Source organism: Abramis brama, assembly GCF_963993115.1.
Source record: "Abramis brama genome assembly, chromosome: 1".
Lineage (NCBI taxonomy): Eukaryota > Metazoa > Chordata > Actinopteri > Cypriniformes > Leuciscidae > Abramis > Abramis brama.
The window spans coordinates 79,836,468-79,862,365 of NC_139963.1; the positions used below are offsets into that span (position 1 = coordinate 79,836,468).

General features: G+C 40.8%; 1 protein-coding gene across 1 annotated transcript; it reads right to left on the bottom strand.

Annotated features, from left to right (window-relative positions):
* On the bottom strand, positions 1-25,898 carry LOC311084173 (hydroperoxide isomerase ALOXE3-like). The gene is made up of 16 exons (XM_084116079.1): positions 25,826-25,898; positions 25,660-25,718; positions 25,390-25,540; positions 24,940-25,144; positions 13,319-13,400; positions 13,085-13,207; positions 12,010-12,113; positions 9,431-9,600; positions 9,175-9,318; positions 8,516-8,719; positions 6,453-6,539; positions 5,936-6,105; positions 5,436-5,557; positions 2,931-3,031; positions 592-762; positions 1-313 (listed from the first exon to the last, which is right to left on the bottom strand). The coding sequence occupies exons 3-16, from the start codon at positions 25,531-25,533 to the stop codon at positions 134-136; spliced, it is 2,007 nt and encodes a 668-aa protein (XP_083972205.1). The 5' UTR covers positions 25,534-25,540; positions 25,660-25,718; positions 25,826-25,898; the 3' UTR covers positions 1-133.

Consider the following 25,898-nt stretch of genomic DNA (forward strand, 5'->3'; position numbering starts at 1 on the left):
TTTCACATCATTTTTTATTTTCTCTGAAAGGCAACATCCATGATTCACTTTGATTTATTTTTGCTTTGGTCTTTATTTTTATTTTCAAAGCTATTAATAGAAAGACAAATGTATTAAGGACTACTGTATCCTTTCAAATGGCTACACTGTTGTCCACATTTTTGGGGTTCAGATAGGTGTAGGGAAGCTCCAACTTCTTGTTCCGCTTCTCGATGAGATCTGACAACTCCTCCAGATCCTTTTGAAAATCTTTAATGAGCTTGCAGGGGACCTCTTCATCATACAGATTTTCAGGGAATTTTCCCAGAGGGTACTACAGACAGAGTATCAAGATTGTAATCGTAAATAACATGTTGATAAGAAACATGTTTATAACAATGTTTAACACACTACGCATGACAGCACACTAATACTCTGTAAGAGCCCACTGCAACTCTATGCTTACACTTTGCTAAATCTCTTTTGTAATGTAACAGTCAGGTAATGCAAACTAGAGGAATGAAAGCAGTGTAAGTAAGCCATTGTCATCCAGAGTAATATGACACCATTTTGCAGTCTTTTAACATGTACCCTGATGGTGTAAAAACTCACATGGTCTGCAGAGTCATTGCTCAGGAGTTTCAGGACAGCCATCCCATTCACTGTCGTGCCCACATCAGGTAGGGTCTCCAGGATCGTGAGCTCAGTGGTCTGGCCTTTCTTCTTGGGAGGGGGCATTCTGAGGGCAGTGGGGTAGTTAGGCATCCAGCCGCCAAAGTCATACTGGGGGGAAAGAATTTGTGAGAAATGTGATAAGTCAAATATTCATAAAGAATAACAAGAGCGCATAATTCACATTACTTAGGCCATGGAAAGTGGATATTGACAGGTTTTTCTCGTCGTCCTGGGCTACTTGCTCTAGGGCAGTGGTTCTCAAACTTTTTAGTCATGCCCCCCTTAAACACAATCTGGTAACAAGTCAACAGTCTTAAGAAGAATGATTCAGTGGAATTGGTGCTGCTTTATCAAGGCAGAGCGCCAACCACTATTCATGCACTTGAAAGCCGTTGTAACGTCTGTGTTCTGTTTTTCTGCTGATCTCCTGTGCACTTAAGAGAACCGCTGCCCTAGGAGGTTAAAGCTTCTTGAGGTAATGTTACAGTAATAACAGAAACAGTTTAAAGTAGAGTCTGCAAATATGGGTTTGTGAAAGGTTGTTGACATTTGAGCTCAATATCAAGAAAGTGAAAACCCTCCCCTTCATGCTGCTGAAGCTTGATTAGCAGGGATTGTATATAGCTCGGTCTATATGTTTGTTTCCCAATCTTAGCCAGAACAACAGAGGGTTTTTGAGCTCGAACACTGAATGTCATTGTAGGTTGCAGTAGAGATGAAACAAGATCTAAGTGCGGCAGTCTTAAACTTTAATTACAAAAACAAACTCAAATCTTGACAAAACAGAATGTCATGATCAGGAATAGAACAACCAACTAAACAAGACGTTAGAACTGACAACTGGATACGACTAAACAGGGCTTAAGTACACCACAAACAGAGGAAGCCCCCAAAACGCTGTCGCCGTCTAAACGAAAGGCACATCTGATAAAATATTTTTACATTTTCACCCGCGAGCGCTCTCGGATGATCGGATGATAAGAGCAGATCATTTCTGACTCTAATGAGAGCAGTCTCAGTACTATGGTACGGTCTAAATCCTGACTGAAAATCCTCACAGACATCATTTCTTTCTAAAAAGGAACATAGTTGTGAGGATACCACCTTTTCTAGTATCTTTTACAGAAAAGGTATGTATTAATATGTATTAAACCTAGTATGTATTAATAATGGGGATGGTACAAGAATAAATGTTATAAATGTGAAGGAGACAACAGTTGAAATTACAGTAGTATCTGAATCAATAGCAGGGGTATGTTGGTGGGAAGTTAAAAAAACAAAACACGATTGGGAGTAAAATAAGGCTACCGAACAAGCCACTGAACTGCCCCTCCAAACCTCCCACCGGCTATCTGAGTTTGAGACTGACTTAAAACAAAGAGAAGTCGCAATTCACACTTAAATCGCTATTCTAGACATTAGCATTAGGCTATTAAAGTGTTGATAATGAAGGAATTAAATTATTTAGGCTACATGCAAGTAATATTTCTATCATATATATATTATATGTATATTATATAATTGACCCACACTCCTAACTAGCAGGTGGCGGTAATGCACCTAAAAGTTGTATGCCAACCGCCATAAACAAGCAAGAAGTTGCTTGTCAGACGAACATGATCCTCGCTGTAAGCCATGTCACACTGCAAGATCTCAGTTGTCATAAATATCAGACTGTACGACAGTCAAGACATGTTAAAAACTTACAAATGCAAGAAAACTCGTCAGGAGTTTTACATCATCAATCAATGACGCTGACAGTGAGCTGCGTTACACGCAGGATTGAAATGGGGGCTACAAAGAAATCTCTAACGTTAATTTTGGTCATGGCTTGTCTTGAAAAACAAAGACAATTTGACGGTCGTCATAGGAGAAGTCACACTGCAGGACTGAGATTCAAATCTTCTGACACTGCCAGAATTCTGTCGGTGGTAAAATGTGATCGCAGCGGTCAGAAGTCAAACTAACGATCAAAGACTTCAGATTTTAGCCAAAGATCAGAGGAATCTTTTAGGATTTGCTGAATTTCTCTCAGACGGCCAAATCGTGGCCAAAATCGCACAGTGTGCACTCGGCTTAACACAAAGGCCGCAAAATACGGGAACAGAACTATACACATGAATCAAAATACATGAACACGTGACACTCAGCGTACAGCTAGAGGAATGTGTGGAGCAATTCGCTGGATTTGAGGGAAAGTGTATGAGATTAGGATCACGGACTGCAGCTTTAATGGCTCTGTGTGATTGGAAGTGAATTGACTTGTACTAACTGACCTGTCCACTGTTTACAGCGGCATGTTGGGCTGATGCAGTGAAGATCACCATGGTGACAAACTTGATAAGCTCTTCCAATGTCTGAAAAGATGATGGTATTCCTGTGAAAAATAATAAAAGGCTGTTTCTGTGAGGAACTCAGTTTAGGATATTTATACATGCACACACTCACTCACTCGCACTCACTCACTCACACACTCACACACTCACACACTCACACACACACACAGAAATGGAAAGTGGAGCCATAAACCAAACTTTGACTATTGACCTGGTTAAATTGTCAATTACAGTGGGGTTTACAAAAGAGGTTGTGCCTCAAAGCAAATATCAAAAACGATAGATTTTCCATCTATTCTATCTATCTATTCTATGCAAATACTAGAGCTGGGCGATTTTTTCCCCTAAAAAAATCTGCGATTTTTTTATAAAAAACTCGATTTATGATTCGATTCGATTTTCCCGCCCCCATTTAAAACAAAATAACTGCGAACTGTAAATATATTTTAAAAATATATATTTATTGTATTTAATTAAAGTGCATCAACATAAACAAAATTGCAAAGGCAAACCCTTTCTCTAACTGAAAAGTCACTGTGCAGTGTGCAACAAAGATGGTTAAACAAATAATTTATTTATACTGTATTTGGATTGAGCTAATAAAACAACAAAAATTCCTGAGGTAACTCTTATGTTCAGATTACACGATTTTTGTCTGTTACGATAGTCACTGTGTCAGATTACACGATTTTGACTCCTAAAAATCTTTAGGACAAGAAACATGTCAGACTACACGTTGTTTTCCGACCAGTCATCGCGAGCCATCTCACACACTCATTCACTCGCACATATACACAAGCTCACTCACATAGCCTACACACACACACACACACACTCACTCACTCACTCACATACACGCACTCTCTCTCTCTCTCTCTCTCTCTCTCACACACACACACACACACACACTCATCACTCACTCTCGCTCACACACACTCGCTCACTCATTCGCGAACACACACTCTCACTCACTCACTCACTCGCGCGCCGTCGTCGTGGAGGACCGTTAAAAAATTAAACATGCTAGTCTTTTTGTCGTGATGTCGTGAAGCATCGAGGGCTGCGCCGCAGGGAGCGTGCTACGGAAACCCTGAACGAAGATCTGGTGAATGCAAAATGTATGTATTGTATGCTGAAGAGGGGGAGAAAAAATAAAAAAAATCGATTTTTTGAAAATATGAATCGATTTGACCTACCAACTCGATTTTTAAATCAAATCGATTTTTTCCCCAGCCCTAGCAAATACTAATCTGAACACACACACACAAAAGAAAGGAAACCTTTGTTGGATTAAATGTCCTAATATGGCAACAATTCCGTTGGAAATGCATACTCATTGGTTCCTACTAAATTCTGAAAAAACAGAAATTCTAATTATTGGCTGCTCTGTCGAGTCTTCGTCGTCGGTTAGGAACCTGGGTGTGCTCTTTGATACCAATCTTTCATTTGAAAGTCACGCGTCTAATATCTGTAAAACCGCATTCTTCCATCTTAAATATATATCTAAACTACGCCATATGCTCTCATTGACAAATGCAGAACAATTAGTTCATGCGTTCATGACCTCAAGGCTAGATTATTGTAATGCTCTACTGGGTGGTTGCCCTGCACGCTTAATAAACAAACTACAGCTGGTTCAAAACGAGCGAGCTCTTAACGCATTATAGTCTTTCACGTCTACTGTGATCTCAAAATTCCGGCCAGTTAATAATACCTAGAATATCAAAATTGACTGAAGAATGGCGTCTACGCTAATTTTAGTGTCTTTGTTTATCCCAAGGTTTTCCCGCAGCCTGCCGGATCCAGGCCGTATCCAGATCTGACGAAGGACCTTCGCCTGGACCCGATGACATAGCGGGGTGCTGAAGTGCCAACTAGTTTCTCCTTTAGGAGGATCCCTTTACCACTCTACAGATAAAATGTTGTCGGGAAAATTCGGTTTGCGTATCTACCCCGAAGTGACAAAATTCTGTATCAAAAATGTTAAGGCCAGACAAGTAGTTTTTTAAGGCTTGGTTTGTAGGGAATTACAAACCTGCGCACATATATTCAAACACGCATACCAATAGACTGAACTCGTAATACGCATGTGCACGCCATCAGCGTTTCTCACAGGTTTCACGTTTAAAGTCTGTGTAGAGTTTCCTGTCGTGTTAGCGGCCCCTAATTTAATAACTAATGATCGTTGCGACCGAAGTGAATCAATCAAATTAACTTTAGCTGGAAAATAACTTTATTCAAGAACTGCTATAAAGCCAAAACAATCTCTGTTACTTTAAACTATCCTTGTATCTCTGTAAAGCTGCTTTGGAACAATCTACATTGTTAAAAGCGCTATATAAATGAAGATAACTTGACTTGGTCTAGACACATTTTTATTCCACCAGAAATCACACTTGCAGCATCTTCAACTGCAACAGCCCTGATAACGGACTAATAACAGACCTGAGGAATGTCTTTCCAGGAAGCCATTGGTGAATATCTCACTGATCCAACACTGTAGCTCTGTGTCATTTGGCACATCTTCATCATGTTGATAGTAGTGTGGCAAGAAAGCTGCAACAAACCTGTAAGCAACCTCACAGTCAGATGTTTTCCAGGTTTACATATTTACAGCTTTACTTTTTTTTGAAGATTTGCTTTGCATTTATTTCTTAAGCAGGAATATATTCAAAGCGACTTACAACACAGTACATGTGCTGCATGTGCTTACTGACTAGACCCATGAACCTGTATAATTGACGTTGTATTTGTTGAAATATGAATCAGAAATTGCACCAGGATGTATTAGTTCAGCCCTAAAAACTGAGTGTATTATGTAACACACACACACACACACACAGAGAGAGAGAGAGAGAGAGAGAGAGAGAAAGAGAGAGAGAGAGAGAGAGAGAGCATAATGCCTATCAATAAAACACTAGACTAAACTCCACTGGTAGTCATACTTGTTGATGATATCCCAGAGTCTCATCCCATCATCTCTGTAGTAGTAGCAGGGCACAGTCTCCAGGCCTCTCTCAGAGATGTTATCGGGAAGACAGAGGGCGCTGTAGGTCAGGGAGGCAGTAGCGCGCTTCAGCAACTTCACCAATGACTCTCCACCTACTCCTGCATACTAAGAGTGGTATCATTAATGGAGAGAAGACATGACAAAGTTAGGTCAAAGGCTACTGTATAACAAAGTTCTGTCACCACCACTCCCATAATAATTTCCACATTTTTAAATAAAAAATTATAAATTAGTAAAGGCAATCTAGCAATCTTTTACTAGCAATCTAGCAATCTACTGTTCAAGATGTCAGTCATCACAGAAAACATTAAAGAGCCATTAATGTATTTTTTTGTACCAATCTTACAAGATATGTTTGCAGGTACATAGGATAGTGAACTGAATTCAACAGTGTATTGGATTATAATTGAAGACTGAACCTTTAGTGCTCTTTAACCATGACATATGCATACCATGCTAATGGCCCCATCCGTGGATATCAGTCGACTTCGGGCCATGGTGTTGATCTGGAGCGTGTATCGCATATGGGGAAAGAGGAGCTACAGAAGGAAAAGTAAGTAAGAGATTTGCATTCACTGCCTTCACATTCTTTGAAGATAAAAATATATGAATAAAGAATGAATTTTAATTTCTTGTCTGTGAGTGCGTGCGTTATTGCACCTGCGTGTGTGTACCTGTACCTGCAAGCCTGCTTTTGTATGTGACTTCCTTAATTCCATTCCAGTTATTCTTACATGAATTACAGAATAATTACATTTTTTGAGAGAATGGTAGGATGGAGATGAATGGGTTTGAGTAAGACATTACTTGTACCTAATGTTCTGTGTAGTCTGTGACCAGTGTTGGGAACGTTACTTTAAAGGGCACCTATTATGCCTCTTTTCACAAGATGTAAAAGAATTTGGAAACACTTTGCAGTTTGAATGTCCTGCATAAACAAAATTACAGAATGTTTTTGTTTCCACTGTTTGATCGTGTCCGCGCCTCACACACACACACACAAATGTAACACTTTGCGACTTTTCGATCGTGTCCGCATCTCTCTTTCTCTCTCTCTCACACACTCACACACACACACACACACTCCAGCATTCCAATCTTTACATCGCAGCCTGCTCCAGAGCCATGTTCAGAGCTAAGGCGGGGCTACAGATTAGGTGTCCCTAAAGAACCCGCGTATAACAGTAGTTCCGCATTACATTAATTAATTTGCACGCGAGTTTTATTTATTTTTATACCGTGTATTCTCCGTGTAAATGTATGCACCAAACCATGACGCCCGTACGGGTACATGTACCGTTCCACCCCTAGTTCTTGCCTTTGACCTCAATGAATTTGAAGTAGTGCTTATATCTCCACCTTGAAAATGCCAACTTTTTATCGGATTACTCCTGACTCGCCATCTCTGCTGCTCAATCTCTGTTTAGCTGATGTGTGTGTGTGTGTGTGTGTGTGTGTGTGTGTGTGTGGCGCGTGTGCTGGCATGTGTGTAAAAAACACTGGCTCTGATTGGCTACCATGAAACACATGACTCTGCCTTAGCCAATCATAATTGCTTACCTCTTTATTAACCCACCTCCTCACTAGCTGTGCGAGCCAGGGGTGCGTTCGGATTACACAGTTTATTCAATCAATGCATAGTAACGCACCGCATTTAACGTCCAGTAATGTTAACGGCGTTGTAACGACAGGAAAAGTAATTAATTAGATTTCCCCGTTACTGAAAAAATAACGTTGTTACCTAACGCCGTTCTTTTAAACGGCGTTATTCCAAACACTGTCTGTGACCACAGGCTTTAGATATCTCAGTCTCGCTCTCCAAAAGGCAATAATGAAGGGCAGGCTTTTTCACAAAGCCACATCTCTGAGGTAAAATAAACAGCTGTGACCACAGACCACAGCTGAAAAACTCCCCTGCTGTCAAATAGTATAGAAGTAACCTACATTATTTAAAGCTACACTGTATAATATTTTAAGTTGATTCTTAGCAAAAAACACTTTGTTCTTTCAAAATGATAGATTCTCATTAATGTGTAATAACTTCAACCAACTAATTAATTATTCTTGTAAGTGTATAATCTGCTATTTAGAATACATACGAGCGAGTCGCTCGAATGGCGGAAGCCATGTTGCGCATCCATCTTGAAAATACATTAGACAAAGAGGGACATACCTGGAAATTCAAGCTTGGCCTTTTTTCACGCAGTGGCACAGTGACGAATGCGAGGGGGAGATTACTCGCGACTGCCGGCAGATTTGAAATAATACGGCCACCATAGTAGTTAAAACGCCCTCGGAATGGGAGGGGCTAGAAAGTAATATTCAGCTGGTAGTCATATACAATTTCACCGCTAGGTGGGAGAAAATCCTACACAGTGTAGCTTTAACTCTCTATCATTCTCTCTCTCTCTCTGTCTTTCTCTGTGGATATGGCATGTCTGGAACACGCCCCTGTTGTTCTATGAGCCCTCGCCGTTCACACGTCAAACCAACTCATGCGCGACAGATTCAATACCTTGTGGAGAGGATGTGAAGAGGGAAGATTGCGCAACATGGCCACGGTGAACACCTCCGCCAGCAGGTGAGTCCTCAGCAGGTGAAAGTCCACCTCGTGAACGCCAAACTCTGCGTTTCGGACGAAGAGCTTGGCCAGTTTCCAGTCGGCCTTTGAATCCGTTGGGAGGAAGATGGGGTTGTCTTTGCTGGGCTGTTGCATTAACTGTGCAGATTAAATTTGAACATCCGTGAAAATGGTACAAACGGTTTCTGAGGGAATCTGGGTAATTATTTTTAAAGACATTGACATCTTAAAAAAAGGTTTATTTAATGTTTAATCATTCAGACATGTTTGCCTACTCATCAGTTGTACATTATATATATCACCTTTTCTTTGTTTCTTTGTAATAATTTGGTTATTTACCTCATCTTTCAAGATTTATTCATCTGTATTTCATTTAATAAAGACTGACCATGTAGTTCTGTTTGGGTCAAAGCACTTCGATGTCACCCTGGGATATTGCTTCTTGAGCATTTCCCAGCTGAAGACAATTCTAATCCCTCTATATGCTCAAGGAGCGATATCCCATACAGCGTGATGTCTTGTGTTCTCCCTCAAAGAGCCGAGGTTTTATTCATAACCTGTGGATTTCTGCACTTCGGATGCAAGATACGCACCTGAATGGCGATGGGCTTCATCATGCCTTGAGGGTTGCAGTACAGCAGGACCAGGGGAGCCGTGAGATACTGCTTCCTGCCACTGACAACATTCCCCACCAGCCCGTCCAACATCTTATAGTCAGACAAGAAGATGTTCCCTTTCTGGGTATGGGGGTAGACCACACCAAATAATGAAGAAACCCAGGAAATGAGACAAAACCAAAGCAAACCAGACGCAGTCATTCCAAATCATTGCCAGGAGCAAGTAGCATACCTTCATCTCCTGCTCCAAGCTGCTCCCTCTTAGGGAGTCTTTGACCATGTCATCTGTGACGGGGAAATTCTCGGGCAGAGTTGAGCAGCGCTGGATCATCATGGGATTGAGGCCATTCAGAAACTGGTAGCCAAAGAAGTCATCCTTATCCCAGTGCTCCTTACAGTATTCTGCAAAGCATGCTGTGTCAGAACATATCCCTTACGACACGAAAATATATTTCTAATATATGAATGATCAATATATTAAATGGTTTAACAGTATATTTGAAAATACACAGAATAATATAGTGTGTTAATATATTACAATGTATTGAATAATACATAAGGAATTGACGCTTTTCATATATTGAAAAATATCGGACAACATATGTACTAATATATCATAATGTATGTAACTTTATATTCAGTAATACACTTCATAATATATAGATATATATGTGATTAGATATGGTACTGCATGTGTAATATATTGCAGATATATTAATAAATACTCATACAACTTAAACACACATATATATATAGAGAGAGAGAGAGAAATATAGAATGTAATATATTTCTTATATATTTTTTAATTAATTTACATTATAAGTGTTTCATATTTTCAAGCTAATTAACAAAAGCACAAGCACACCTGCATGTACTTAAGTATTTATCCAAGAGACTATCACTGTGCTGAGGAGTGCACAGCCATTACTTTGTTAAATATAATAATTATAGTTTAAATGATCTATGGCCAATCATCAACCGAACCACAGGCTCTACTCTTCAGCACAATGGTAACTCCAAAAACTCAGATATACCAGAAAATCGTTCTAATTAAAAAAATAATAGAACAATAAACACTAACAGATCTCAGGCCTATATTAATATTGAGCAGAACACATTAAATAACACTTAATTTGAACATTTGCTCTCCTTTAACAGTAACAGTTAGGGAAAGGTTTTTTTTTTGCAAATCTGTGCCCAGACGGCCTGGGTAAAAATAATGATTTTTTTTTTTTAAATTAATATTACCTTTTGAGAGGTCTGACTAGGGGTTTTTAGGGGTGCTGAATCTATCCCAGCCATTAGGTTTGAGTAAAAATGACTCCAAGTCCATACAGAAATCCATAAAAAGTGGTTTTATTGAACAATTACAAAACAAAACTTCCTAAATCAGTTTAAAATTTAACAAACCTCATCCAACTCCCCTGCATCTTCCTCGCTCCTGTTATAATCTGGCTGGTTAATGTTCTGGCAAGAGTTACCATGACAGTTCCCACAAACAGAAATACGCTTGACAGCAGCACCTGAGAGTGTCACAGTCCCCTGCACAGTTGCAGCTGACAAACTTCAGAAGGTAGTCCAGTGCAATGGGATCTGTTGTAGGGACTGATGCATAACCTTGTTCTCCTTGTTTCCATCCGTACTCACGGACATCCAGTGATGGACTTTGTCTGAGAAACTGCCTCCGACTACAGGAGCTGCAGCACAGCACTCTCTGCGGGCATATCTCCAGACCAGAGATCGGCTACTGCTACAAAGTCCATCACTGGATGTCCGTGAGTATGGATGAAAACAAGGAGAACAAGGTTATGTGCCAGTCCCTACAACAGATCCTATTGCACTGGACTACCTTGTTTGTCAGCTGCAACTGTGCAGGGCACTGTGACACTCTCAGGTGCTGCTGTAAAAAGCAAGGCGTCAAGCGTATTTCTGTTTGTGGGAACGGTCATGGTAACTCTTGCCAGAACATCAACCAGCCAGATGATAACATGAGTGAGAGAGATGTAGGGGAGTTGGATGAGGTTTGTTAAATTTTAAACTGATTTAGGAAGTTTTGTTTTGTAATTGTTCAATAAAACCACTTTTTATGGATTTCTGTATGGGCTTGGAGTCATTTTTACTCAAAACTAATGGCCTCTCCAGGCGTTTCCCCGAGGATTTGGCCGCGGATAAATTGGGAGGTGTTACTAGACACCTATAGGAACACATGCTAAAAAAAAAGCTATTGGTAAGAATTTTTTTTGCAGATTGCCAAAAAAAATGCCTACCTTTCCCTAACTATAAGAAGCAAAGCATGCTGGGAACTAGAAATCTGTTGTAACTCATTCCATGAATGTGTGTGTGTGTGTGTGTGTGTGTGTGTGTGTGTGTGCGTATGTGTATATATATATATATATATATATATATATATATATATATATATATATATATATATATATATATATATATGTATGTGTGTGTGTGTGTGTGTGTGTGTGTGTGTACATACATTCACATTTATATGGGAACATGTATGTGCAATATACGTACACAATAAAGGATAAAACTTTGTGAATATTACATGTAATGCTATTTTTGTCTTCATTTATAAATATTTTATATTCATTAATATATAGCCATACATAGTCAATGCATATATTGCAGTATATTAAAAAATATATAAGAACTAGTTTCCCATATACAGGAATTTATTATGTAATATATCGCATTATATTTTGCTGTATATTCCCATATAAATTTGTTAAGTAAGGGTTGCTACATGTTATTTGCAATACAGTCATTTTGAACAGTTCATTCATTTAAGATGAGTACCAATGGTTTTCGATCTGTTTTCAGAAATGATTGCTTCCAGCTGGCAAATGCTTTTCCACGATTTTCGGCTGTCAGCTAATCCAGTTAGCTTCAGAGCAGCTAACCTGCACACACAGAATACACAGGTACACAGTGCAAACATTAATAGTGTAACTAGCCTTGATATACTACCTATGGTCCATCCTAGTTTTAGTTGTGAGCATCTTTGTAGTTACTATTAGATATTATATCATTACTGTCTTCGAGACAAAGCTATTTTGCGAATGCCATCCACTTCCATGCAAAATACACGGACTATACATGGATCATGTTTTTAAATCAACACAGTTCATTTTTAACTAAAGTATACTTAAAGTTAAATCTAGCTTAAATATTCAGCATTTCCACCAGTGCAATCTATAACTAAAAACACACCATATTTAGGCTAATCTACAAACAGAAAACATTGATAAAGTCCATTGTCCTAACAATAATGGTGAAATGGTTAAGTTTGCTGTCGTGGGCTTACTAACAAACTCTCTAAATGCGTCTCTAGAGTTACCATTACATTGTAGCCTGGATGCCAGCTGAACTTGTGAGCCCCCCCCCACAACATTTGAGGTCTGGAAGTTCGGTCTGGACTTGATCCGTTGTGGAACAACTATGCTCGAACCAGAGCTGTTCGGACCAATCAAATTGTCAGGGTGGGCTTTATACGATGATGGACAGATGATCAACAGTAATGTAATCATCCATTCATTTTGCGCCGGAATTGTCCTTTAAGCACGAGAATATGTCGTCTCCCTAATTTTTATGCAGAGTGAAACTACACCTGCTGCCGCTACCAATAATTGTGATCTGGAAGAGGAAGCCTATATGGCAAAGATTAACCATGAATAGGCCTACTGTCCATATTGCATGTAATTGAAATTAAAATAGAGTCGTCACCTGTTCAGTTGTTTCCCTAAATTCTTAAATTCTTATGGTTGTGTTGTTCTAAAAACCCAATATTGGGTCCAACAGACCCGTGAACACTGAACATTGTGCAACAAAGACATGAACACTACAGGAGGGTTAAAATGACTTGGTCACTTACTGAGTTCCTGCGGTGAAGAAAAACTCTGTTGTCTTTGTGAAAGAGAATCGGACTTCAGGTGGCAGAGAGAGGGCAGTGTCGCAATCGATAACTTGAGGCGTGTCCGCAGCATACTCGCGCCAACTGGGGGTAGAATATTCAGCTGTACTTCAATGGAAGGAATTTAATTTCTCTGAATTTATTTTAATATAACACAGACACTGCGCTGTCACACCCAACTTGTTGCCCACCAACCTGAATAGCTTTTGTTGCTCCTCTAGATGCCTCATCCTTTGTATTTGGGCTATTTGGTTGGTCTCCTGGAACACCAGTGAAGCTGAAATGCAAATGCCAACATTAATTCACAATCTAAATTTATGTTTGCAACGAAAACATTTTTGAAAGAAAAAATGTAGGTTATATTGTGTGTACATATATATATATATATATATATATATATATATATATATATATAGTTTCTTGACCATAGGACGATGATTTGTCATCCATGTAAAACATTTTTCATACACAGTAAAAACTCCAGTGTTAAATTAACTCTCCAGGGAGTTTATTTGACTCCACACTCAAGAGTGTTAAATTAACTCTGAAGCAGTGTTAAAGTTAATGAGATAATTACGTGATTAATTGAGTGATGATTGAGCATTACTGAAGACACCTGATGTTAACAACATTTTTCATAGACACTTTAATTTGATTACAAATGTGCTTTATTTGAAAAAGGTGAATAGTAGCATTAGCCTATAGCTAATACAGCACAGTCTTCTGAAATACATAAAAAAAAATATGTTTTTTTTAAATATGCCATCACCCAATGAACATCACAACAATAGGCGAGTTTACATTACATTTTTGAGAAATGATGGTGTTTCTATTAACCGATGTTATGCGACTAAAACTTAATTTTTTCCTCTTGTGATAAGTAAAATCATTCCAAAAACCATTGCAACGGACGTTGGTAGGTTTATGTACTATATCCCAGCCACTGCACTGGCCATTATTATTAATGGAAGGAGCTGTATGTGTGTTTTCAAAGCATTAATGGTAAGGAACGACCCTTATTATACTTGAGAGCGACACATATGAGGAGTTTCTGGGTGTTTCTCCCTCAGATCTGCTTCGAGGTCTTGATTGTGGCATTTATTTGAGGTTTAGAATCCATTATTCGTGTAAATTCTTTTGTCTTATATGAATTTAATAAAGAACTCTGTCTCGTATTCTGTCCAAACACACCGCGCCTTCTAAGTCAGGTGACCTGCAAATGCGCAAAAACTGTTTCCATTGCTAGCCTGGCTAACGTCAGACCTCGTCTCATTGAGACGTGGTCTGGGAACCACATGTTCATTTTCTCGTATTTGAGGCGTGGTTTACGAATGCCCAGAGCCGTTTATTGGGCGCTACGAATGTCTATCAAATGCGCCTGTACGTAGCTCATAGCCAATCGTTTCAATTATACCAGATGACGTATGTAGAGCGACAGAAATTCGACGAGGAAGACGACGAAATAAACTTGTGTTCTAAACTACTTAGAACACTATCTAAGGCTGCATCGAAAGGTAACTTTGCGTCTGCTGCCATGTTGGATCCATAGATATAAACAAACTGCTTCGGTGTGTCGCATAGACGTCGTCATAGTCTTGCTGCTCCCTCCCCGTTCTGTGATTGGTCCCCTTTTTGAGGGGAAAATCTGGTCCATGGTATCCAGGCTGCCTAGCAGCTTGAATAAAATCGCACTGCATGCAAGGCAGCATGAGGAAACCCAGGCTATTCCATTGCAATTTTGCAAAATATTTATTTTTCGAATTGCCTGAAAAACCACCTCATGCGAGCGTAAAAACTTTTTTGCAATAAATGTGAGTTTTTGCGAAATTGACGCGTTTCCATTGGGCGTATAGTCAATTCGCAATTTCAATTTGTGCCATTTGAAGGGTAATGGAAATGCGGCCAATGACAGCCATGTAATCTCTAGTCCTGACCCTGTGCAGGAGTTTACTTTATTTGAGTTACAAATGATTTGCTCTTATCATCCGATCGTGGTTGTATCTTGCTATTAGTGTTATTCGATCTTAGTGCTGCATTTGATACTATTGACCACAACATTCTTTTAAATAGACTTGAAAATTATGTTGGCATTAGTGGAATTGCATTAGCATGGTTTAAATCAGGGTTCACCAATCTTGGTCCTGGAGGGCCGCTGTCCTGCAGAGTTTAGCTCCAACAAGCTCCAACACACCTGTTTGAAAGTTTCTAGTATGCCTAGTGAGACCTTGATTAGCTGGTTCAGGTGTGTTTAATTGGGGTTGGAGCTAAACTCTGCAGGACATCGGCCCTCCAGGACCGAGATTGGTGAACCCTGATTTAAATCACACTTATCTGACCTGTTAACCGATAATACTAACCCTAACCCTAAACAGAGATTCTGATTATTGGACAAAAATCTAGAATACTGTCTAACACTTGATGGCTGCTCTGTTAAGTCTTCGTCGTCGTTTAGGAACCTGGGTGTGCTCTTTGATACCAATCTTTCATTTGAAAGTCACGTGTCTAGTATCTGTAAAACCGCATTTTTCCATCTTAAAAATATATCTAAATTACGCTCTCATTGACAAATGTGGAACAGTTAGTTCATGCGTTCATGACCTCAAGGCTAGATTATTGTAATGCTCTACTGCAGGGGTGTCAAACTCAGTTCCTGGAGGGCCACAACCCTGCAGAGTTTAGCTTCAACCCTAATTAAACACACCTGATCCAGCTAATCAAGGTCTTCAGGATTACTAGAAACTTCCAGGCAGGTGTTTTTGGAGCTGGTTGGAGATAAACTCTGCAGGACAGTGGCCCTCCAGGACTGGAGTTTGACACATGTGCTCTACTGGGTGGTTGCCCTGCATGCTTAATAAATAAACTACAGCTGGTCCAAAACGCAGCAGCTCGAGTTCTTACCAGAACCAGGAAGTATGATCATATTAGCCCAGTTCTGTCAAAACTGCACTGGCTCCCTATTAAACATCGTATACATTTTAAAATATTGCTGATTACAGTAGGTAGCCAACCAGAATGCCTATTACCGCCGAGCCAGCCGCCGCGGTGGTTTTGAAACTAAATGCAAATGTTGAAACTAAATGTTATGGCAAAAATAAACCATAAACCATTTCAAAGTCATTCGCGAAATGACCGCCAGGTGGCGCAAAGGGATATTGTGCAAAACAGCAGCAATTGCCGCATTTTTTCAATTGCCGAAATGTAAGTGTGGCTAATGTCAATTAACAGTAAGGATGAAATACTACAACTATGGTAAACAGAATAGAATTTTTTTTAAGGACAGAAAAATAGAATAAAAAGTTAAAAATAGAGATGAGAACAATATAGCCTATATTTCATATTGTAGGCTTAGACGTCGGTGAGCGACAAGCCTATTCCCCGGGGAGCAGTGCGATAAAAAAAATAAAATAATAATAATTAATAACAAAAATAACAAACAGAAATAGATTATGTGCAATGAAGCTGATTATTTTTACTATTCTATTGAGGAATGAGACAAATGAAGAGCGCTTCTCGCTTGTGTGAGCGAACACACACTGGAGTAACGAACGTTCACAACGAGTAAATTCATGGCCGAGTGGTAGAACTTATGTTTCGATCATTGAGATGACATGGGTTCAAATCCCGAACTAACTTTTTTTGTTGAATTAGCCTATTAATGCAGTTTATAGCCTATCATTGATGCAGAGAGATTTGTCTAGTTTTAAAACTCAGTTACACCACAGTTTTTTGCTTTTATTTATAAAATAAAATTACCATGCATTTCCATTTTACACTAAGGAACAAAAATTATACAATAGAATGACTTTACATTATGTAGCCTATAATAATAACAATCGTAATTTCAAAAGCAGTTATGTTAAAAAAAACATTTAACATAAGGGGGGGGGGGGGGGGGGGGTTCCACAGTAATCAATGCTACTTCACCAATAGACCATATAAAATATATAAAATAAAGATATGCAACAGGCACGTTTAAACAACAAACAATAAAATCAGAACCAGTATTCTGTTACGTTCATGGTTCCAGCGGCCGTAATGCATGCATGGCTTTTCAAAATGTCACAGAGCGGTTTGAGGTTGTTTTGAATGAAATATTGAAGTTTATAATTAAGTGTTTTCACACACCACGACGAGTGGCGCTATGCATTGTTCTAAAGTCGGGTTTTATTCTGGCATGTTGAATTAGTGTTCGACAAACGCGGTGGCGCATTCATTTGGATTTATTTTACTCGAGTAAAATAAATTAAGATCTTAACAGCTAAAATAACTCAATAGGCTACTCTGCAATTTTTCGGTCATACAGATAAGAGTAGAGTAGCCTACATCGTTCAAAACTGTAAACTTTTATTCATATTAGGCTAACGACAAAAGTTTGTCTGTCGTCTCTGTCTCCAGGAACTGCGCATCACACAAATGAACCGAAAGCCACTTGCCTCAGCTCAGTCACAATACGAAATTAATCGGCTATGTCTAAAGCCTGATTATGTAATCCATATGAAACCTAGAGGTAGAGGATCTACTCAAACATGTTTAGCTATCATGTGAGCGCTTCAATGAGGAAAGGACAAGGAAAGGGTGAAAATCTTGCTCTAATTAAATGTAGGCTAAATCGCCCTGAATTAAATTGTAAAAATGTATTTATTCAATAAATAAAATTTATTTTTCAATGTTGCGATATTGTTAATAAACATCTATGACAGAAATATTACTACATGTAGCCTAAATAATTTAATTCCTTCATTATCAACACTTTAATAGCCTAATGTCTAGAATAGCGATTTAAGTGTGAATTGCAACTTCTCTTTGTTTTAGTCTCAAACTCAGATAGCCTGTGGGGGGTTTGGAGACGGCAGTAGTTGCTTTATCGTGGGGGTGCAGGACAAGAGGTGTTAATGTTCCGTCTTTCATATGGAGAGTGTCGGAGCCAGCCTGATGAGCAGGCAAAGGCAACATTCTTTTAAGGATAAATCTCAAAATCTCCAAAAGTCCATATGTAGGCCCTATATCTTATTAAATTATAAATATTGTAGTTTTATTGATTGCATTTAAAAGTTGTCCACACACAATTTCAATTGAAGTGTTCAATCCAGTTGTTTCAATTAGTTTTGTTGAGTTTTAAAGTGTGTGAGCAGTGTGTGTGATTGTTAACAATCTGGCATTATCCAAACATGAACTGTTGACGAAACGCGTTCATGCCATGAAAGAATTGGAATGAGCAGCAGACACAGAGCTCTTTAATTCGCGATCAACCTCGTTTTATTGTAAGGTGAATTCAGCAAGGCTTTGAAGCAACAAAGGTATTTTTCTTACAGTTTTTCTTTCGTGATTTGTGTGGATGACACGTAGCGACATACAGTATTATCAGCTGTATGGTGTGTTTTTACCCTGAAATGTTTAATTTCGAGAGAGACCCGGCGCGCGCAGTGAGGGAGACAAAAGAAACTTACTAAAAGATCCAGCGCGAGAGAGAGGCAAAGAAAAACGCCTGTTCTTAATTTATGTTGCTTTGAACTTTGTTCGTTTTGTACCGTTTTAATTTTTTAACTTAGCTGCAATTTCGTTGACAATACACATGTAAAATGTCACAAGAATAAGATTCTGTGTTTCTTATTTTGCATCACAAAAGGAAAAAACTCTAAACTCGATGCAACCCTGTTTTAAATAAATAAACTGTCCCGACACTTTATTTAAACCTTGAAATGTGCGATGGGTTTTCAAACTTAATTAATTTAGTGTTCTTTTACATTTTTTTTTCTTTTTGTGTGTGTGAAAGCAATAGCCTACTGTAGGCTATTGAAAGTCTTTTTCTGATTTGTTTGATCTGTTTTGAAAAATGTCTTCCGTTGCTTTGGCCGGGTATCACTGTCAGTCATCTCAATTTCGTGAATGATTCACAAAACAATAATTTAGCAGATTAAAGACGAGCTTCATCATCTTCATTTTCTGGTGTGATCGGCTGACAGTCTTCCTTCATCAGATAGGTGCCGGAGCACAAGGTCCCTGTATTCGCAAACCTGTTCTCAAGAGTGAGCTAGAATCAGCCAGTCGTCGAGATAGTTCAGGATGCGAACCCCGTGTTCCCGGAGAGCAGTGGTTCTCAATTCCAGTCCTCGTGACCCACTGCTCTGCACATTTTGTATGTGCAGACACACCTGAACCAGATCATCAGCTCATTAGGAGAGACTCCATGAACTGAACTAAGTGTGGCAGTTAAGAGAGACATACAAAATTTGCAGAGCAGTGGGTCACGAGGACTGGAATTGAGAACCACTGCCGGAGAGGAACAAGGGCTGCCTCGACGACCTTCGTGAAGACGCGAGGAGACAGGACTAGCCCGAAAGGGAGAACCGTGTACTGGTATGCCCGCCCCTTGAAAACAAACCGAAGAAACGGTCTGTGTCGAAGTAAAATGGAGACATGGAAGTAGGCGTCCTTCAGGTCGATCGCTGCAAACCAATCCTGCGGCCGCACACACTGGAGGATGCGTTTGGCCGTAAGCATCTTGAACGGCAGCCTGTGAAGGGAGCGGTTCAAGACGCGCAGGTCGAGGATTGGCCGTAACCCACCGGATTTCTTTGGTACAATGAAGTAAGGGCTGTAGAAGCCGGACTTCATTTCGGCTGGAGGGAGAATCTCGATCGCACCCTTCGCCAGTAGGGTGTCGACCTCGGCTCTCATGACAGGGGCATTGCCACCGATCATAGTGAAGCGGACTCCCCCGAAGCGGGGAGGAGACCGCGCGAACTGAATCGCGTAGCCGAGCCTGATGGTTCTCGCGACCCAGCGGAACAGTCTGGGAAGCTCTAGCCAGGCCTCCAGAAACTGCGCCAGCGGGGTCATAGGAACCACAGACGTACCGTCGGTGGGGCAGCGAGGCGGAATGACCGGCCCAGGCGAGGGTGGCATAGCGGCCCTGTGCGGGGGCACGGTCATTAGCCGCGTCCTGCCAGAGGAGGCCAGGGGAGGACCAGCGTCCCACGGGGGCGTGCTCTGGCAGGGGTCTGGCGACAGAGGGGGATGAGAGGAGCGTGGCCCGTGGGCGGTGCGTGCTGTCATCCACAGCCTCTTTGGGCTCAGAGAAAGAGCATCAGTTCTTTTTGAATGAGATTCTCCCCCAGCCCTCCACCGGGGGAAGGAGTGGTCCTGCTACCAGGTCCTGAAAGAACTGAGCCCTAACTCTAAGCCGCCCGTCTCAGGAGTGCTGCTTAACCAGGTGTTAGTCAGTTAAGGGGCAGAGACAGGCGGTGCCAGCCTCCAGCGACCTCCTCATGCTCGGGCTGGTGAAGGCTCGAGGGGAGGAGCCGCATGGAGGTGGCGTCAGCGGGAAACAGACTAAGGAGGCCACACGGACGGATGACCGTCAGTGCAGAAGCCTCAGTCCGTTTCTGGAGAGATCGAAGACTGTTGGGCGCAGTCCTCAACCACCCCGCCGACCAAGCTGCCTGTCTCAAGAGTGCTGCTTAGACTGGCGTGGCAGTCTAAGGGGCGGAGACTGGCAGCGCCGCCCTCCTGTGACCTCCTCCTGCTCAGGGCCGGTGAAGGCCTGAGGGGAGGAGCCGCATGGAGGTGGCCTTGGCGGGAAGCAAACTAAGGAGACCACACGGATGGATGACCATCAGTGCAGACGGACCTGAGTCTGCTTCTGGTGGCCGAAGCCACCCCGCCGAAGAGCCCAGCCTGGAACATGGGGGAGCTGAGAAAATGAATTCCCAGACCCCCTCACATCAACCTGGCTAAGCCCATGTCTGGACCACTCTAGTGGACACCACTTGACCCAGGATCACGCAGGTACCGATGTCGCCCGAGAACGAGGTCAGTAGTGTGCGCGGCGGAACAACCAGGCCGGGCATGGGAGGCATAGCGTCCCAGCAAGGGGGCGTGGTCGAGTTTCCGCATTCTGTCAGTGTTGGCCAGGGAAGGACCAGCGTTCCACTGCGGCCGGTTCTGACAGAACTCCAGAGTCAGCACTGCCTCGAAGGCGAAGGCGACACACAGGACTGCATGCCTGTGTCACAATAGTGACAGAGAACATACAGACCAAGATCGCCTCACGATCAAGGGCAGCGAAGGCGGAGGACGCACATCCGTCCTGATGCACATCTGGGAAGCCTACAGCGCTCGGGGGGGAGGACGCCACTCCAACCGATGCTTTCAGCTGCCTGGGAAAGCATGGCCATCAGCTCTGGATCTGACTCGACTAACGCTGAGTCCGAGGGAGGCAACGCAGTCGAATCCTCATTTCCAGAGGAATCAAGCCCGCCTTATGATGCTGTGAGTGGCATGACACCATCTGCTGGAGTCCCGAATGAAAACACTGGGTCCCCGAGAGGAACCAGGCACACACGGAAGCCCCACGGTTTGCGATGTGGAGGGGGGCGTGGCCCGAGGAAAGCTTGTCGGAATTATGCCACACCATAACCCTCAGATCACCCTGGCCACCAGCCAAAGTATCCCTCTCGTTTTTCTTTTTAGGAAGAGATAGATTGGGGTGTGGCAGAGGGGACTCTCACACAGAGATCATGGAGTCTCGATCTATAAACATTGCGATGGTCATGTTCCCGCAATTAAAACATGACTCATCCACGAGCGCTGCCGAGCGTGATTAAACCCAACACGCAAAACAGCGCTCGCGACCGTTAAACAGATGAGTCACGCGCCCACATCCAGTAATACACGGGCGAACCGTCTTGAAAAAGACGTGCCGCGTGCAGCTCTTTTAGAGAGAGGAAAAGCTCAGCAGTGTGCTGAAGTGCCCAGGGAGAAACACACTCACTGTCGGCAGATCACTGCACAGATCAGCAGCAGGCAATGCGATCTCGCTGGAACACGGCGTCACACAAACACACTGAAGAGCCGCTCGTCTCGTAGAGTGAAGATGATACAGAATGGCTTGTAGGAGTGAAGAAAACTCTTGGCTCCGAAGCGAAAACATATCTGCATGTTGCCAGTGTACTTCCTTATATACCCCCGGCGTGGGGCGGAGATACGCTATGCAAATTACGCAGACCCATGGCATTTCATTGCCATTGGCTCGTTTTATATACTCGAAGATGACAGGCTTTCTAAGCAAAACCCCATTCGTCGTCATCCGACGTAACTCGGAGTGACCACGAAAGGGAACTTATATACCATATATAACAACATATATTTACCATTGCTCTGCTAAACAGCAATTTAACAGAGCAAACATATTATATTTAACAGAGCAAACACTGCATATGTATTCATATAAAATTCTGTATGCAAAACTAATGGATTGGTATACTCTGCTGACATTAGTTGCATCCATGTGACCCAAAATGACTCTTTTGCACTTTAACAAATTATTGACCTTCCTTTCCTTTAGAAACACTCTTATGCCTAATAATGTCTTGCTTTTCACCCTGTGTGGCACTGTTACACAACCTGTTGGTTTAGGGTTAATCCACTGTCCAACACAACACTTTGCTAACATTGGCATAATTCTATACAAGTTGCAACATATACCCCGGGTTTCACAGGCAAGGTTTACGCCTGTAGTCCCAGACTAAAATGCACATTTCAGCTGTTTTACCTGAAAGCAACTTGCACTGACTTATCTTAAAATATGTCATTGCCATTGTTCTGTCTCAAGATGCACACCAGTAATGTGAAACCGGGGCTGGGTTAGAAATTAAGGGTTAACCCTAACTCTAACCCTAACCCTTGTCTACAGACCTTTATTTAACAGCATGGATACTCCAAGGTATTTACTGCAGTGGTTAGGCCTTTAGCGTTGATACAGGACTAAGAACTTCTCAGTGCAACAGTCTGTAATGTAATTTAGCAAAGAGTGTTTGTATGGATTGTCACTAGATAGAGCTATTGGTGCATTCAAGTCATGTCATAAAGATCGTATTTACGTGTTGAACGCACATGAACGCCACTGTAAGAACTGATAAATTGGGAAATTCCAGACAGTCTGTTTCTGGGTTGACCAGACCCTGAGAGGACAAAAGGACCTCTCTGGAGATTACCATTTGAACTGGCCCTCGTGCACTATCGAGACGAAAGTCTCACCTCTGAGTCATCCTAATCTACATCTCCTTCCCTCTCCCCTCACCCCCTCTCTCTCATGTTCAGATGATCACCTGGTTTCTCCCAAGAAAATGTATAGTTTAATGTGAATGATTATCACAGAGTATTTTTATGTTTGGTATCGTTTAAAATGTCACCGTGCGACTGATACAAATGTCTCATTTCAGAATAAGTAAAACACAAGGTAATAAGGTTTTTGAAGGTTTATGGATAACTAGCATACAAGGAGGGGTTGGCCTCTAGACAAATGGTCTCCCTACACCCAGAGGTGCTACCTCTGAATGCAAATTTCTTTTGTTAGCACATGTTGACATGTGAAAGAGGTCTGGCTATTTAATGAGATGCAGCAGGGAGATCGAGGCCTTTTCTGTACTTCAGATTGGCCCGTGAGGCTGAGAGATAGATCTCTCAGCCTCACGTATTTCTTAAAGTTGGGTTTGCATCTTCACTCTATTCCAGAGCATTTGATGTTTTGTATCGATTATCTTTGAATTGATTATGAAATTGGCATGATACATTTACCTGACATAATAAATCCTTACATGTGATTATTCTAACTGATCTTGACATTGTTCATTTAATGGTTAAAAGGAATAGTCAAACATTCACTCATGATTAATAATCCACAGATATCATTAAAACCCTTTCATTTATGGAGTCAGATGAAATTAACGAGTAAATACATATGATCAATGTATTACAAATTCAACCAACCAATACTTTGCATGAGTGAGGACAGAACACGTGATACCTTCCCCGTTTATTGGCGAACCGGCAGATTGGACCAATATAGCGGGCCTTACACCACTACAATGATAAAAATATGAGTAGGAAGCTCAGAATTTTCTATAACCCCGATCTTGAAGAGTTAGGGGTGTGACAGTGAGAAACATTGAGGAATACGATACTTATACTGTAGCAGTGACATTTTCAGTCTTTACTATTTACAATGAAGTAAGCTAATACCTGCACAAAATATGAGCATTATAATATAACAATATAATATGTAATGATACAGTGGCTTCATAAATTAATTTAAAACATAAAAAAATAAATAGTAAAACCTCATGAGTACAAACTTCCCAGGAGGACCTAAACGCACCATATGTTCCACCATGAACCCTGTTGGCCTGCTGTCTAACCAGCAAGTTTAATTTAACAATAATTGTGCAGTTTGCTTGAATTACAGAGTTTTAATGTAAAAATACACTTAAATGTAAAACTAATAACATTTACTTTAAAATGACAAGGAAATATGTTAAATTGTTAGTATGGATATAAACCTTTAATATAATGAGCTACATATTTAATTACACAATTTTATTGTAATTTTACATAACTTTGTATGTAATTTAAAAAAACAGAAAAATACTGTATAAATAATACAGTAATTGTCCTGTGAAAAAAATAAGAATTAATGTATTTTTTCCTTAATGATATAATCCTTAAATTACCAGTCAATTAATTAATTTACAGATATTGTTTGTAATTTTACAAAGTTTTGAATATAATTTAAAATAACAGAAAAATACTCTAAAAAAATTACAGTTATTCTCTGTAAAATTAGGATTTTTTTTACAGTGTAGGGTTAGTGTAAGGGGACAGAATATACAGTTTGTACAGTATAAAAACCGTAAAACAGACTGTGTGTGTGTGTGTGTGTGTGTGTGTGTGTGTGTGTGTGTGTGTGTGTGTGTGTGTGTGTGTGTGTGTGTGTGTGTGTGTGCGTGTGCACATGGTGCACAAACTGGAGTGCCTACCTTTAGCAGGTCTTAAATAGAGCTTCTCGTCCCAGTCAAGCCAGCAGTAGCACGGAAACAAAACCTCGTCTCCTTCTGGCGTGTTGATCGTGATCTTATCGCAGAACCACTGGTCGTATATAAGACCCATAAATGGCTTGGAGTAGAGCTTGACAGATATGAGCTCTCCCAGGGACGCTTCACAGTGTATCTTAAATTCTCGCTTCTAAACAGACATATGTACAATGGCGTATTAGGGCCATTGTAGGTAAAAAAATATATAATAATATGCAGTTGGGTTTAAAATTCAGAGAAGAAACATTTTTATTTTTAAATTAAAAGTTATTATTTTTATCATTACTCCATAAAACTTTTATACTCACTCTTTCAATTATCTTCCATTAAATGTAGCATTGACTGATAGTTTTTAGTCCAAAACTCCATACTGTTGGTTTAATTGGGTGCACTTACCTGTCCTCGCCAAAACCACCGAATGTTATTTAGAATCTTTTTCTCACTCTCGGCCTCAGTGCCACGCAGTTTGATGTAGATATGGCTGTAGGTGCCCGCCGAAAGCCTATCTCCTGTGTATAACGTAACTATGTAGATCACCATGGCTGTTCTGCAAAGTAAAGGACAATGATTTTTAAGAGATAATACAAACATGATGAGACCACCAAAGAATATCCCCACGTCCAGAGAGGGAGAGAGAGAGAGCGTAAGTGAAAGAGAGAGTCTCACCTCGTACTGTATGAGAACTCACAATGTTACTGCTGTAAGAACTGCAACAACTGTTGTAACTAGATTGATTGTAAAGAGAGAGCAGTTTATGTCATGGAAATTACAACAAAAATGAATTACATTTTAATTGAACACTCCGTTGCAAAGATCTTCAAAGTTTTATTACCAGGTTTTTGTCAAAACAAGGACCTTGTTCCTTTCAAACTGACCAGAACAAGAAGAGGCAGAGCATTTTATAA

Excerpts from the sequence above, each read along its gene's own strand:
- LOC311084173 (XM_084116079.1), bottom strand. The coding sequence starts at position 25,533 with ATGGTGATCTACATAGTTACGTTATACACAGGAGATAGGCTTTCGGCG. Across the intron at positions 9,601-12,009 it reads AAACAGATCGAAAACCATTG|AATACTGTAAGGAGCACTGG; the intron begins GTACTCATCTTA and ends CATGCTTTGCAG. Across the intron at positions 5,558-5,935 it reads CTCTGGGATATCATCAACAA|GTTTGTTGCAGCTTTCTTGC; the intron begins GTATGACTACCA and ends GGTTGCTTACAG.